The sequence below is a fragment of the Dendronephthya gigantea genome, unplaced genomic scaffold (genome assembly GCF_004324835.1).
Source record: "Dendronephthya gigantea isolate DGI-Jeju-01 unplaced genomic scaffold, DenGig_1.0 000022F, whole genome shotgun sequence".
NCBI lineage: Eukaryota > Metazoa > Cnidaria > Anthozoa > Malacalcyonacea > Nephtheidae > Dendronephthya > Dendronephthya gigantea.
In genome coordinates, this window is record NW_021163032.1 from 2342973 (window position 1) to 2358972 (window position 16000).

Sequence of the window (16000 nt, forward strand, 5' to 3'; positions counted from 1 at the left end):
CTGAATGATGTAGAGATTTTTGAGAATAGTGTTGATATTTATATTAAGCGTTTGTTTTTGAGGTCTTTTACACATGTAAAGGTGGAAGGAGGAAAATTAATGAGCATGAGATTTTCACAAAATTACTATCTATTTTTAAATTATGACATTAACTTATCTAAATATTATTCATATTGATTAATGATGTCATGTGATTTATCACACAATAGTGCCTTTATTCAGTCCTGGCTTCAAATTTGACACATATTTAGTGGCGTATACGAGAGACGATAATTAGGGAGGGGGGAGCGGGTGGCACAAATTCATATATTAATGTTTTGCAAGAATAATTTCTTTTCAAATTCATGTCTTTACAAGTCTGTTAACATGAAGATATGAATATGTGTCCCCCAATTTTCGTCTCCCGTACGCCACAGCGTGCATATTCAGAAGAAATATGGCTTTTAAATCATTTTGGTTTATTCCAGAAGCTTTCAAATTCTTTGACTTTTAGGATTTTTTGAACAGAATATGAAATGGCCTCAGCACGTCTTTCTGTGCAAAAAAAGCCAGCCAGGATCCTATGTCTACAAATAATAATTAGAGTCACACTTACGCATAGAGCGATAAGTTTCTACAGTGATTTCATCTGACTTTCGTATTCGACAAAACTCGTCCAACCGAGTAACTTCTTCACATGGTTGACAGTCGTTGACAATCCAATCCGGCATACCACTTTCTTTGACTTTACAGTGTACGTGAGGGAAAAGAATATGACAATTTATATACAGCATTAGCATAAAGGGTGAGTAACAAAAAACTGACACCTTTGAAATTCAAATTAGCCGCATAGCGGCTGTAATGTGACAGAAGTTGCCTAAAATATCTCATGGGTATACGAAGCATATCAAATAAGTCAATCATTAATTAACCTAAAACATAAAGTTTCTTCCCTTTGGGAGTTAAAATGCATTCTACAGGGTGTATAAAAAAACTGCAAATACCATAATTGTATGCACAAGATTATACAGGGTGTCTCAAAAAAAACGCAACCACTTAAATATGCAAGAACATAATACAGCTCTAAAGCGCAATAGATAAGCACCTTTGGGAATTGGAAATGCTCCTAATCCTTCATTTAAAATGCCAAAAGTCATTTTAGCTGAACTATGGTGCGAACCCGAACAATATTAACATTCTTGCATATTTAAGTGGTTGCGTTTTTTTTGAGACACCCTGTACATTACAATTTCAATGACTGTGCAACTAATTACGTTTCTGGGATTTGAAAATACGTTTCCCAGGGTTATCAAAACAAGCACACAAAGTGAATTAAACTTATATGAGTTCGATTACGACTGGCTCAGTTAAGAACAGAACTAAGAGAATGTCTTGTTTTAAACGTATACGAGCAAACTTAACCTCCGTCTAAAGTCGTGTTTATTGGGAAATTAAGCACATAACACAAGGGTACGCAAAACACAATGGTTAGGGAGCATTAGTAAACATGATAATAAACCCTGGGAAACGTATTTTCAAATCCCAGAAGCGTAATTAGTTGCACAGTCATTGAAATTCTAAAGTGCATACAAATTATGGTATTTGCAGTTTTTTTGATACACCCTGTAAGCTCTGTAAATAAAAAAGAACAGTTTTATCAAACCGTTTTTCTAGTACACGCGCCACGTTAAATTGGTTTAAACACTTTCGCATTAATTAACCACGTCCTGTTGTGATTGTATTATTTTTACACATGGGAATTGTCAAATTCCAGCCATAAGTTTGCGGCTAATTTGACTATCAAAGGTGTCAGTTTTTTTTACTCACCCTGTAGAAAAATATCATTAACATAAAGATGTAGAGAGTAAATATTAGAATTCGCATTCTATAATATTAGTCTGTTCACACAACAGCAATATATGTGCAGTATGTTTTATCCCGGGATGTGTTATCTTGCAAAACATTGTGGCAAGTACTGAGGTCTGCACAAGTCTGCCCTATGCTGTACATTTCGCAATAGTAAGGTAGTGCACATTTCGTTCAGCAGCTGCTATCAAAATTCGTTTTTGAAATTCAACGTTTCGAAGTGAACAACGTCTTTTCATCTGTACCCTTATATCTTTTGTTTGTAAATTATGTATACATATTAGAACGCAGTTGAGACATAATTTTCCTGCCTTGTGTTAATAAATATTTCTTTACGCTAAATATCGTTTGATTTTTGCTAATGTTGTTCCAAAAATCCTAATGATCAATAAGTCAACGCAATTGTTCTTCGTTTTGTTCTATTGATTTTCACTTTACGGAATATATAATAAGGCGTTGTTGTTGAACTTCCGCACTACAACTACTGATTTTCAATCAGCGCTATTGTAGTTACTTTATATTTCTTCATATCATATTTCTTTCCCACAAAAACGTAGCTCAATTTTGATTGGTTCACAATGATTACAAAAATAAGCGCTGTGATTACAGAAAATTGCACTGTTATTTAGAATTAACAGCACTGAAATCAACAAATCACAGTCAAGTAATACTTTTATATACATTATCATACAGTCAGGTAATCAAGCGATGGCGAATACAATTCCGGTTTAGTAATACGAGTTATGTCTAAAAATTTTTGCGGATTGGACTCGCTATAATAAAATAATTGTACTCCTCTCGACCAATCAGCATGCAGTAATTTTAGTACGCTAAAAACAAAAGGTGTAATTTCAAACAGTGTAATTTTTCCGTGAACATTTAGAATGAGCAAAGTCGAATATTTTTATTCGCCGTGTAGTACAGGAGAAGTCGAGGTGAGGGAAAATAGAGTGAAATAGCGGGAAAATCGAGTGAAAATGGTGTAATGCTATGTACTACAGTCTACACAGGATGTCTTTGACGTCCCCATCCTCAAGAGTGTATAGCCCCCCATCCTCAAGAGCTAATATTGTTTTTAGCTATAACTATCCCCGTATCACAGGAATAGACTTTGCAAAAAACATAAAAAAGAGAAAAACAGAATATACTTACCCTCACCCTGAAGGCTGGTTCGATCGGTCGACATTAACTTTGAAAAGAGAACTGGCTCTAGTGAAAAATAAGATGGAAATAATTTCAGTTTATACTTATTCAAATGATATAAAGTTTGGAAGTACTAAGTATATTTAAGAATTAAAAAACGAGTCGCGTGCCTTTATGGTGTAATAATGCACGATGGGGGAATGTTGGGAGAATACGAGAGAAGCTTGTAAAACACGAGGCGTAGCCGAGTGTTTTACAAGCTTCTCGAGTATTCTTCCAACATTTCCCCGAGTCCATTATTACACCATAAAGGCACGCGACGAGCTTTTTTAATTCTTTTATAATATAAGAAGAAATTATAGGGCAACAACAAAATTTATTTATTTGATCAAAAATGAAATTCTCCTTACATGTTATTTAAGATGTTGCCTAGCAACAAAAACTTCAAAAGCCAGAAGCGTGCATTATGGCCTCACAATGCACGCGCGGTAGCCAATCAAATTGCTCGTTATATCATACTTATATTATAATTGGTTCTGAAAGCTAGAACTAACCAGTTACAATGCTTTAAAAAATAAATTTTCATGATTTTTTGTTCATGAAGGAAGTTTATGAGCAACAAAAATCGAAAGAAATTACAATTTTGGATAAGCGGCAGTCAAACATTTTCGTGTTAATCTGTGGAGTTGAACTTGCTCGTATGCAATACTTAGTACGCGACCATACTGATTAATTCTTACACCCAAAATTTATATATGCATTTTCAACTTCATTATTACGCAGTTTAGTCTGAATCACATGCACAGCACATGTATGTTTTTGTTCCTATACGACAAAACACTTAATGTACACTACCTCGGGAAATAGTACATGAGTTTTGTTTTCCCAAGAGTCTGAATGTTTCCGGAGACGAAGTCGAGAAACTCAGTATTTCCCTCGGGAGCATACATTAAATCTATAATATTATGCCTCAAATTCAAATCTATAATATTATGCCCCTAAATTACTGATTTTTTCTTCAAAAACCAGTGGCCGCCATTTGCACATGCTACGCGATTATCGCGTAATCATCCGAGGTTGATTGACCAATCAGAGGCCAGAATTTTCCATAATCACCTTTGTAATTATAATCATATTAATAAATATTCGTAAAGAGATAAGGCGTCGTTCACACAGGCTCCCTAGAATAGGGGATCCATTGTATCTTTTTCTGTTGACGAAGTATTTTGCGCACTATACTGATTTCAAACCAGGGAAATCCGATCTTTTGACAAGTGTGGACCAGGCTTGAATTAAGTATCGTAATCATTATGCAGTAATTGAAGCTGAATTAGGCGGAAAGAATATTTAATGGTAATTGCACTGAGTGGAGTACAATAATAAAACTTTTTGTGCCATTTCCCCTTGCAGTTTGATTGGATAGTTAAACTGAAATACTAAATCTGATTGGTTATTGTGGTGCAGAGCTTCAATCTTACTAGCTTATAAATGATGTGATTAATGCTCAAAAATAGTGCGATTTGAGAATTAATCGCATTATTTTTAACCAATCAGATTGCAAGAAACACCATTGATTTCAAAATGAATATAATAAAGCGGATAATTACCTTGGTGACTTTTAAGAGTCCATACTAGAAAAGAGAACAGCGTATGTTATTATATAAGTTTGCTTTATAACGCATGCTTTGAGGGACATTATACTGATTTTTAGTGAAAGTTCGAGGGCAGAACGCAAGGGACTTTCTCTAAAACTTCCAAGGTTAAAGGGAACATTGTGGTTGCTCATTTTGGAACCGCCACGCCGCGACACTGATGCACTGACATTGGTATGCTCCTACATAACTCAGGAAAAGCATTGTGCAAATAAATTGCCAATTTTTTGCCTCACTTATAATAATGGAGGAACGTTTAGAACTAAACATCCCTTTTGGTTGGGGAATTATGCTAATAACTTTCCTCGCCGATACCATGCAAAGGAACCGAGGCGATCATTTAGGCTACATCACTGACTCATTCTAATGCTAAAAATTTTACTTATTAGCGAAGGTTACTGCCAGTTAGTACAATAATCAATATATAATCAACAGAACCATTTACCATTGAATTAACAATTTTTTACCAATAAACCGAAAAATAATATAAGGACTGCCAATGAATGAGTTTTAACTGACTGAGAAAAGTTCACTAACCTCCACCAAACCTCGACTTTGTATAAACATTGTCTTCAAATATAATCAGTTTTTTTAATTTAGACAATTCTAAAATTCTTGTCATATGCTCTGATTCCTTGCCACTCTTAGACACTACTGCTTTACCACTTTTCTTCTTTCTATTTAGATATTCTAACAAGTCGGCTTGATAGTCCAAGTTGTTGTGAGATAAATTCAACTCTTGTAGATTGGGTGGGAAAGCAAAAGGTATTTCAGTTAGATGACAATCAGATAAATCCAACTTTTTCAAATTGCATAATGACTGGATAGGTAAACAAGATGGAGATGGGTAATTTAAAGGATTGTGGGAAAGATCAAGTTCTTCTAATTTGAAGCAACTATTTAGAGCCTCAGGCAAATAAGTTAGACGACAGTTGGACAAATTCAACTTCCTTACAGTACAATGACCCTCAGCTACCATGTCAGATATCTTGGAAGAGTTTAGATTTTTGTTGGAAAGATCCAGTTCTCTCTTCCCTTTACGAAATTGAGAACCCTCATTATATGACGGTTTTGTAGCAAAGAGAGAGACTATTTTTTTCACGGATGATTCCTACAAAACAAAAAGGTTACAATAATTTTTATAAACTTTTCCTAGTGAGTGAGAGTAATTGTTAATATTCATTTTATTTTTTACGAAAGATACATATATATATGTTATTTACCGGCTGCGAGGTCCGGATGCAAAAAACTGTGCCGGAGGTCTCGAAAACGGCCCGAGGCCGTAGGCCGAGAGATGTTTTTGAGACCGAGGGCACAGTTTTTTTGCATCCGGACCGAAGCTGCCGGTAAATAACGTGTTTATTTTTTAACCTTGACTTTTTTGACTTTATAAAACACAAAAAAATACAACAAATTTAATGAATAAACTCTGCAATAAATTCTGCAAGCCATTTTAGAATCTTCATACGTCAACAACTCCTTATAAGGATATCCTAGTCGGGAAACAGCCAATGAAATGGCCAATATTGTTACCATAGCAACTAAATCACGGCGAATCGATTAAAAAAACAACGTATTGACAAGCGAAAAAAGGCGTAAAAAATCCAAAAAAAAGAAGTTTTTCGGGTATGTTTTTTATTTTTAACATTCATTTAGCCTTTTCCAGAAAGGTTTTCACACATTTTAGCCGTACGTTGCTTTGGTTTTGTCGTTTTGCTTGCATTTTTCACAGCGGGCCGGATGCATTTTGCAGCGGGCCGGATGCAAAATTCCGGCCCGCTGTGAAACGCTTCTCAGCCAATCAGACTGCTTCATTTACAGAGTTAAAAAATAAAAATATATAGATTTGGAAATAGGAGTTACTATCGGAAGGATTATGCTGAGAAAAGAGGTATGTGAGAAAAGAAGTATGGAAATATTTTTTCTGGGCGTTGAAGCACTGTATAGTCATAGCATTTTGCAACGGCCGTAGGTTCTCAAAGAATCATGCAAAGTTTAACCCAGGGTTACCCTCACTTTTGTGAAAAAAAGGCAAAATACGACAAGATTCTTACCTTTTTCTGGAATTTAAGTTACTCATCTATAGCCAGTGTTATTTTAAAGTTGTGTTTACCACGAAAGTATGACTTTTTATTAAAAGCTGTGCCGGCTGAAATATTACCAAGTGTAAAATCTTCCGACTTCATTATATACACGGTTAATGGTCACGACATCACAATTAGCCAATTCAAACCGAGCTTTTAGCTACGCAAAAGTGGAACATGATTTTTCTAACGTAAAGGCTGGTTTTTAAATGAAATGTATAAATAGGGAATAATACATGGATGTATGGAAATATGGAATTTATTTCGAGAATGATATGCATTTATGCATTTATGTATGCATGCATGTATTTTTTTATTACATAATATAAATCTGTTTTTTATTATACAATATAAATCTGTTTTTTTATCATATAATATAAAACTGTTTTTTATTATATAATATAAATCCGCCCCTATATAGGGCGCGTTTATACCTGCTTTCTGATTGGTGGATCAATTCTATCCTATTTAGTAGTTATTTAGTCGGCCGGGAAAACGAATAGCCATTAAAATGAATAGAATTATAAATAACGAATTATGTCATATAAAAACTATAGGCTTAAACGGGGTAAACTGATCTGGCCCAAGAGTGGTAATTAGTAGGTTTTTGAGTGAACTTACCTCATGCAAAAATCTATCCCTATATTAAAAAAAAATAACATTTAATCCAAGTAAAATCATTTCGAATTACAAACCTGATAAGTAAGGATTCTTAAGGTGTGTTAGAGAGATGCGAGCTTGCTAGACACGGAAATAAGTCTGCAACGATCACGTTCGACTGCATGTAAGAAAGCAATAACCACTAATTAAATTATGTAGCTAATAAAGTAGTACAAGATTAATCAAACAGCTCTTACGATGTGCTTGTTCGAAGCCCACTTCGAAAGGGCCTTTTAAGTTTTCTTAGAGTTCTATTTCCTTTTTTTTTACCCATGACATATCGACTAGATGTATCTTTATCTCTGGAAGGCCCTTTTTCTGTGTGTAAGAATGGATTATTCATTTTTCGTTGGTATACAATCAACATTTCAACTACTGAAACAAGCGTTTTATTTAGACTTTGCGAATGGATATGCGACATGATCATGACACATTAGCTGCAAGAAGCCCATTTATTAGGGATATTGAATATGAGTAAGCAATTATCTAGAGTTTCAGGGAAATTGTATACCAACAGGGGAGCATATACCTTCCATGGATTAATGAATTAATGAGAATACGATTTCCCCAAAAGTATATCTTCCCTTGTTGAAACAAACAGACATGTGAGCAAACGGACAGTATAATCACTGCTATCATGCAATTTAACAATTCCTATCACTTGTAAACAATAACTTTGTTGAAGTTCGCAGTTAGCGACCGAAAATTCGGTTTTAAATTTTTAACTTTTGGTTTTCACTGATGTTATTCGGTATTAGGACAAGATGATTGAAACAATTTTTTGAGAAAAATGAAAGACAATACTCTATGAATACGGGTCCATAAGACAAACAATTATATACGATTGTGGAAGTCACTATATAGTACTCGAGAAAAAAGGCACTCAAGTACTGAATGCTTATACGGTTGCGAGAAGATATAGATTTTAGTTTGAATTTTTTAAATTATAGCGTTAAAAAAAAGCTGAAAAAATTTACTTATCTAAAGATTATCCATATGGACTTATGGTCTACAGATTTCACCGAGCCTATCATGAGATAACCTGTTTATCTAGGTTTTTATTACTAATTTCAACCAGAAACTTGAGCATATTTCAGGGATTTCTAGTTTTCGTATGATTTTATGTTTAGGCCATATACGTCCAAGTCTCTATGATATAATAATATTTAGAGTCACACTTACGCATAGTCGGCATAGACTGAATTTTTGAAGTGATTTCATCTGACTTAGTATTGATTTCCGCTTCACAGTCGTTGACAGCACAATCCGACATACCACTTTCTTCGACTTTATAGTACGTTAGGGAAAAGAATATGACAACTTATACAGTAGATTAATAGAGTAATTAATAAATATAGTATAGGTAATCATGCATGCGATGGGGGGTACAATTCTGGATTAATAGTACGAGTGCACACAAAAAACAGGTGTGTAGAATTACACACCAAGGTGTGTTTGACTACACACCAAGGTGTGCTCAATTGCACGCCATGGTGTGTAATTTCTGCACACCTTTCTACGCGCTTTTAGAAAGCACACCTTGGTGTGTAAGGAAACACACCTTTGTGTGTACGCAAACACACATTCGTGTGTTCGAAAACACACCTTTGTGTGTTAGCGAAAACACCTCTTTTTGCACACCTTTTCTTTTACTCATTAAGGTGTGTAAAGTAACACACCTTTTCACTGAAAACACACCTTTGTGTGTTTGACAGCACACCTTGACCCATCCAAGAAACACATCTTTTGATGTGTTATAAAACACATCTTTAAATTATTAACAATATGCTTGATTGGCCTTATTTATTACCTATAGTATTTTAGTGCGTCGATAAAAGCGTCAGCCTTACGAGGAATTACACAAGTCACAGGAAATTTCACGCTGTTCCATTGCATTTAAATTTAACTTTTTTCTTTAAATTTCTGTTATCTTTGGCCTGCGTTTCAGCTTTGATCAGTATTAAAAACTCTAAACATTATATAAGACATAGATTTAAGGGAATTTACAGATCGTTGTGGTTTACTTTTGTAATAAGAATGATTAACGTGGGTTGTTTTTGAATATCTGCCATACAGACTTGTATATACAGGTCAGTGATCTGATACGTCATACGCTTTTAACCAATAAGAATGTCGCGAGGTGTGAAACCCACGCGCACGAAATACAAACCACTGTTTAGTGTTTTACATTTCCTTCTCTACTGTGGCAACTGTGCTTCGAGTCTGTTACAAGTTTAAATTATGTTTATTGTGAAGGCGATTTTAAGATTTTTTTGGAGATGAACACACGAGAGCTTATGATGTTGTATAAAGAAGAAATTATAAGAGGGTAAGTTGTATTGCAGTGCTTTTCGAATCGTTTGTGTCAAACATTTGTATCAATTTCAATATGGCCAACGAGTGTAATGACTGTAATCAATATGGTTGTCTCTATCTATTTGTAGCGAATAAATTGATGGTTCCGTTACAAACGATGCAAAGAAATTCAAGACTTCGAAGGTCCCGAATAGCTTGAAAGTGAAAAGTCTGCTTCATTCTAATAATTCAGAGACCACCGAAGCGCATGGCGACGCGAACAGATTCGACATCACAAGAGAGACTTGGTGAGTGTTACGTTTTATCTTTCAAAATTTAATTGTTATAGGTGCTTTTAGAAGGAGATTTACACGTATATCGGTGTATACATAAGGCTGTTTATGCCATAGTTTATGCTTGGTATAAAGAAAGCATATAATTCGCTAGGTGTAATCTTGATGAATTGTTTTGTGTCTTAATTTATGTTTAATATTTTGTATTCCTTTTGGGGGTTAGTAACATTCCAAAGGACCAATATTTGTCCTCACTATACTGCATTTGCTTTCTAAATGTTGTAAATATTAGATAGTTGATTTGACTTGAGTGTTCCAGAATGGTTTATGATTTTTAATACTATAGACTTGACTACTTATCCTGAAAGATAGCTATATATACATATTTAAATAAAACTTTCCCATTTTAAAGAAACTATAGAAAATGTGCCCAGACCCCAATTTTTCAAATTTCAACAGAAGGTTATAATTCATGTAATTATACCTGCCTATACCTGACAATACATCCTAAATTCTTTTACCAAAAATAAATCTTAACTCATAAATTGGGTATCATTTAGCATGTTCTATTAATTAACAGATGCTTGTGCACATCTTAAATTGGAAAATTCTAAATACCAGATCCTCTTATGCATTTATTTTATATTTTCAGGTGATCTTTGTTGATTATGAAGATCATGAATTAAGGCGATGATGTTATTGCAACAGTTGAGCAGGCACCATACACTCCAACAAACAAGAACAAGGGTGACCAACAAGACAAGAAAACACCACCAAGTGTCAAGTCGAGACGACATCAAGTCAATAAACTGTTTATAGAGTAAGACATTATTTTAAACTAAACTGCATGCTTCAAGATATTTATATAATTCATTACTGTGACTTCATGTTAATTCTTAATAGTATTGGAACTTAAAATATATTTATAAATTAATATTGTGTTTGTGTGTTTTCTAGCCCTGTTTATATGTTACTTTTAGGAAAGGTGTGCAACTTTTTACTTAAACAATTTGTGTGTTCTCCAGCACAGCTTTAGCTGTGTAATAAAACACACCATGGTGTGTATGAAAACACACCTTCTTTGAAAACACACCTTAGAACGTGTTAAAATTTGGACAAGCCAAAAACACATCTTTTGGTGTGTTTTTTGACACACCTTTTAGTGTGTTCTACACACCTTTTGGTGTGCACAAAAACACACCTTGCTATGTGTTAACACACCTTTGAAGATGCTTTTTGCACACCTTATGGTGTGTTAAACACACCTTTAGGTGTGTTTCAAAACCCACCTTTAGGTGTGTTAAAATTTGGACAAAAAAGGTGTGTAAATTTAACACACCTTTTTTTAGTGTGTGATGTTTGAAAGTTTTGCCAACACAAAACTAGGGATTCAAGGGTAGTGCAACGTTTCCACGCCCTTTAATATCTACGTAACCAGACGTTTGGCGGCGAAACATAAATGAGTCATGATTTGTTTTTGTTAGTTTATTATTTTTCGTCGCTTCAGTTGTGTTTTGGCGCATGTATATTTGGCGCGAGATATACTATATAGTATTTGAAAAGTGAAATACTCATATGTACCGAGGACTTGACTGGACGCAACGCTCGCTGAATATCATCGTATGTCACTGTATTTATCTACGTCAAAGTTTTATCTCGCAAATCTTTTTGACTGGTCTTGTCAGTTCGGATGTCCTGGTCTTGAACCTTACACAGAGCGTATGAGCCCATCGTTTCGACTAGAGCCAGAAATTCCGCGGGGGTTTTGTCATCCAGGACTAGCACGATGCCATTCTTCTCAAAGTTTCTCTTCTCTTTATTCCATTTCTGTCGTTTCTGCAAAGATGGGAGATTCTCCTTCGTCCAACGTCGCCAGAACAAGTCTGCTAAATATTGGATTTGGCGCCATCGTTGACCATAGATGTCTTGGTTGGAGAGACGCGGGTGGAACGGCTTTGTGCAGAACGAGGTGTTCGACCCAGAGTCTAAAAACGCATAGGTTTCGACGTCCACAGATCCTTCACTCTAGCGACACCCATCACCGAAAGGCCTTTCGGTTGGTTGGAGGGTGGTTGGCACATTACATAACCGTTGACGTTGCGTGCTTGGTTCGATGAATCCTTACGTTCTTCGTCCTTCGTTTGCTCTTAAAACCGCAAACTCCAAACACGATAAAAAAGCAATGTAATCCAGCATGGCGGAATCGATAGTGAAAACATGTAATATGATACTTTTCCTACACCCCATAAGGTGTGTCTGTACCTACTTCTATAAAAGGCTCACGATAAAATAATTTCCATTGTGAAGAATCACCTTATAAAAATATATAAAGGCATCAATTTGAGCTGGAAGAAATTGAGATTCAACCAATGGAAAAACACATAAAACGTAATCGAATGGTTTGGCAAGATTGAAAATAAAAACAGACACTCTTTTATTTCGTTTTATATTGTAAATTTCTATCCATAAATTTCAGAAAAACTATTAGACCATGCAAGCATTATCTTGGGCTTCAAGTTTGACACCTATTCCAAAAGACGAAATTTCAGCAAAAAAACACGCTAGAAAATCTCTCTATTTCAAGGAAAACCGTGGATAAAAAAGACAGCAGCAGTTTATTTGTCGTTACCATGGATAACTTTGACGGAGCCGAAACTTGTGAGCTCGTATAGGCCTTTTTATATTAGACCACCTAGGACAGAAATTTGGCAACCAAAACATTTGTTTGACAGATACGACTAGAAAATATCTCTACAAGATTTACGAACAATTTGACCTGAAAATCACAGCCGAGGCAAATCTGCAAGTTGTAAACTTTTTAGACGTAACTTTTGATCTTTCCGCCGGAAAGTATACACCTTATAGGAAGCCCAATAACGATCCGATATACATAAAGAAACATTCCAACCACCCACCATGCATCATAAAACAGTTACCCATAACAATTAATAAACGCATATCATCACTCTCGTCTGGCGAGCAATCATTCACCAGCACCTATTTACCAAAACGCACTAAGGCACAGCAGTTTTAGACACAAATTAGACTACATGAAACATGCATCACAGCCACAAACACGCAGGAGCAGGCAACGCAACGTCATTTGGTTCAACTCTCCTTTCAGTAATAGTTTGAGGACCAATGTTAGCCGCAGCTTCCTAAACCTGCTAGATAAACACTTTCCACCTAGCCACAAGCTGCATATAGGATCTTTAATAGAAACACTGCTAAGGTAAGCTAAGTTGTACGGACAACTTGAAGTTCGTATAGTTACCAAACACAATGCACGAATTCATCAGGAACAAAACGTCACACAGCATAACCGCAGACAGTTGTAACTGCACCACTAAGACCACATGCCCCCTAGGAAATCAGTGCATAACGAAGAACATAGTTTAGAAGTTTGCATTATATTTTTTAACAGAAAAACGTTAAAGAGTACAAAAGTTAACTTCAGTCTTCACCATGTACCCAGTTCCTATCCACACAAAGTCTCTCTTTATGGTACTAAAAACAGCACGACGAACCATTGCCATTTCAGAATATCTATCTCGTGTTGAATTCTCGCTTCGATCTCGTCCAGGTGTTCCAGAAGAGTGGCATAAACCTTAGACTTTAGGTAACCCCAAAAGAAAAAATCCGAACAACCGAGTTATTGAATTATTAACTCATATCCTGTAGAATAGCCACCGACCATTGTTAGCGTAGTCACCCAAGCAAGCATTCACGTATAAAATCATTCGAGCATGAAAAAGGTCGCGTAAGCTGATAAAAAAATTACCCAAGTTTACCCGTCCCCCTCTCCCGTTTTTCTACGTTAAATCTCATGTTTGTTTTTGTGTTACATTGGGCTGACGATGCTAACGTACCCATATTTGCACGATTCTGTGAGATGTCCTCATTAAATTATGGTTCAAAATGTCTTTTTACACAGGCTACCTGTGGTAGCCGAGTCTAGGTTTCGCGATTATTATTATTATTTTTTTGTGTCGCAGGCTTAGTCTTCCGCCCGGACAGTCGCGTATTTACAGTGTATCAATATAGCTCAGTTTCAGTGCAGTGTATTTACCGGCTACATAGCCCGAGTTAACGCCTACCGGGCGTCTTATTTTGGAAGAAAAACTTTGCATTTTAAAGGAAAAGGCTAATTTGTTTAACAAAAAATCAGAATCAGTTTCTACATGCACTCATAAAAGAATGTTTCAGGCCGATTAAGTTATACGGAAAAAATCTTAAGGTTTGTTCCCACACGATCCAATTTTGTTGGATCCAATTCCCTTCAGAGGTATGGAATATATAGTCTGTTATTGATAAAGCAGTACTGCGTTGGCTTCAGCGCATTTGCTGCAATAACATCACAAGACAACAGACTATAAAACATCCATCAGAAGTGAATTAAGTTCTTTTCCACTACCTGAAGATTCCTATACGCATGAAACTGACTGTAGTCGTCGATTTTTGGTAAGCAATACTTTTATCTGCTCTATCTATATGGTTTTGAGCACTATCTAATATAATTTTTTTATCTGTCACGTTGACAAAAACAATTGGCCGCCATTTTCGCATACTTCGCGATTATGGCGTAATAACCCGAGGTCGATATTGACCAATCAGAGCTAGGCCAGAATTCTCAATAATGTCATTTGTAATTTTACTAATATCAATATATAATCGTAAAAAGATACCTTCCATGGATGATTCCTACAAAACAAAAAGGGTTACAATAATTTTTATAAACGTTTCCTCGTGAGTAAAGTGAAGAGTAATTTTTAATATTTACTACCTTTTTTTTGGAAAAGATAGCTACATAGATTTGTAAATATATTGATCTATTTTAAATGAAGAATTCTATCAAAACATTTGCCGCAAAGACCAAAGGGCTAGTGTAATTTGGGCAAAAAACGTTGATGTAAAAACAAGGACAGCTGCAAACCAATCACATCATCAGATTTCAGATTTCGCTTTGCGCCGCGCGAATAAATTATAGTGGAAAACGGGCTAAAGTCAGTATTTACCTAAGGTCATAATTTCGGCTTGGTTGTCGTGTCGAGCTTTTTGCACGTGACTTACGGCAACGTAACATCCTGCTATAAGCAACCATTGAATATTGTGAACTTTCATTTCTGAACTTTTATCGAAGTAAATGTTGTCAATGAAGTTCACTAATTTTGTCTCAGATGCGAACTTTTATAGCCGCCATGTATGCTGCATGTGACGTCATACCGATGTTTCGAAGCTTACCATGGCTAGTGTGTTGTCCGCTACGAATTTCCGAGCTTCAGGCGAAGAGCCAAATCATTTTATTGTGAAATGGAAGTTAATTCTGTTAACTAACATATATTGCGGGGTCTGAAAATATACGCCGATTTGTTAGAAAATTCGAATTAGTAAGCCCGTGTGACAGCGATATAATGTAATAATATATGCCATAAATATATGGATGCATGTATATGTTGTGCCATATAGTCCTTCGTAAGACGATCTTAAAGAATTAGTAAACAAAAGCTAAATATCTTCAAACGAATTTAAGAGAGTCAACATAAATAACACATTTAGGCGTTATATACACAGGTCTAGCGAGTAAGAGGGCTATAATTATATATATTGGTAATTGGTGTTCGCATTGGCCTTATTCAATATACTAATAAAATTCTCAGTAAAAAGTGAAGATAGGAAACTTTGCTAGGAAATTTAGTCTTTCTGTTTAGTCTTTCAGTAAAAGAAGACGAAGGCAATGATATGATGTCCTTGTTACTGATCATATTGGTGTATGCTATGCTATATATTCCTGCAAACCATAAACAGTAATATGATACTGCACTATTATAAATGCCACTGTTTGGCAATCGCACATATAGGTATTGAAATATATCAAACACACAGGTCTGTTTATCTACATAAATCACTCAAGAATCACCATTCTTGCCAATTTAAATTGAATTTCAATGTCTTAAGAAAGGACATTAGACGTGCACCAAGACACCACGGGCAAGGCCAATGCCACTATATCTTGTTTAAAAATACATCA

At 35.4% G+C, this 16000-nt stretch overlaps 1 protein-coding gene and 1 long non-coding RNA gene across 2 annotated transcripts in view; one reads left to right on the plus strand and one right to left on the minus strand.

Annotated features, from left to right (window-relative positions):
- LOC114522346 overlaps window positions 1-16000 on the minus strand; it is a 48444-nt gene that overhangs the window by 30021 nt on the left and 2423 nt on the right. Inside the window, exons 2-9 of the mRNA XM_028543016.1 lie at window positions 14658-14673; window positions 8567-8671; window positions 7582-7702; window positions 7346-7364; window positions 5178-5751; window positions 4596-4619; window positions 2998-3054; window positions 596-724 (exon numbers count right to left, since the gene is read on the minus strand). Of these exons, the coding sequence (XP_028398817.1) occupies window positions 596-724; window positions 2998-3054; window positions 4596-4619; window positions 5178-5751; window positions 7346-7364; window positions 7582-7702; window positions 8567-8671; window positions 14658-14664 (1036 nt within the window). The 5' untranslated portion in view covers window positions 14665-14673. The remainder of the gene's footprint in view (window positions 1-595; window positions 725-2997; window positions 3055-4595; window positions 4620-5177; window positions 5752-7345; window positions 7365-7581; window positions 7703-8566; window positions 8672-14657; window positions 14674-16000) is intronic.
- On the plus strand, window positions 9002-11310 carry LOC114522349. The gene is made up of 3 exons (XR_003686898.1): window positions 9002-9713; window positions 9829-9987; window positions 10625-11310. It is a non-coding gene; the product is annotated as an uncharacterized LOC114522349 (long non-coding RNA).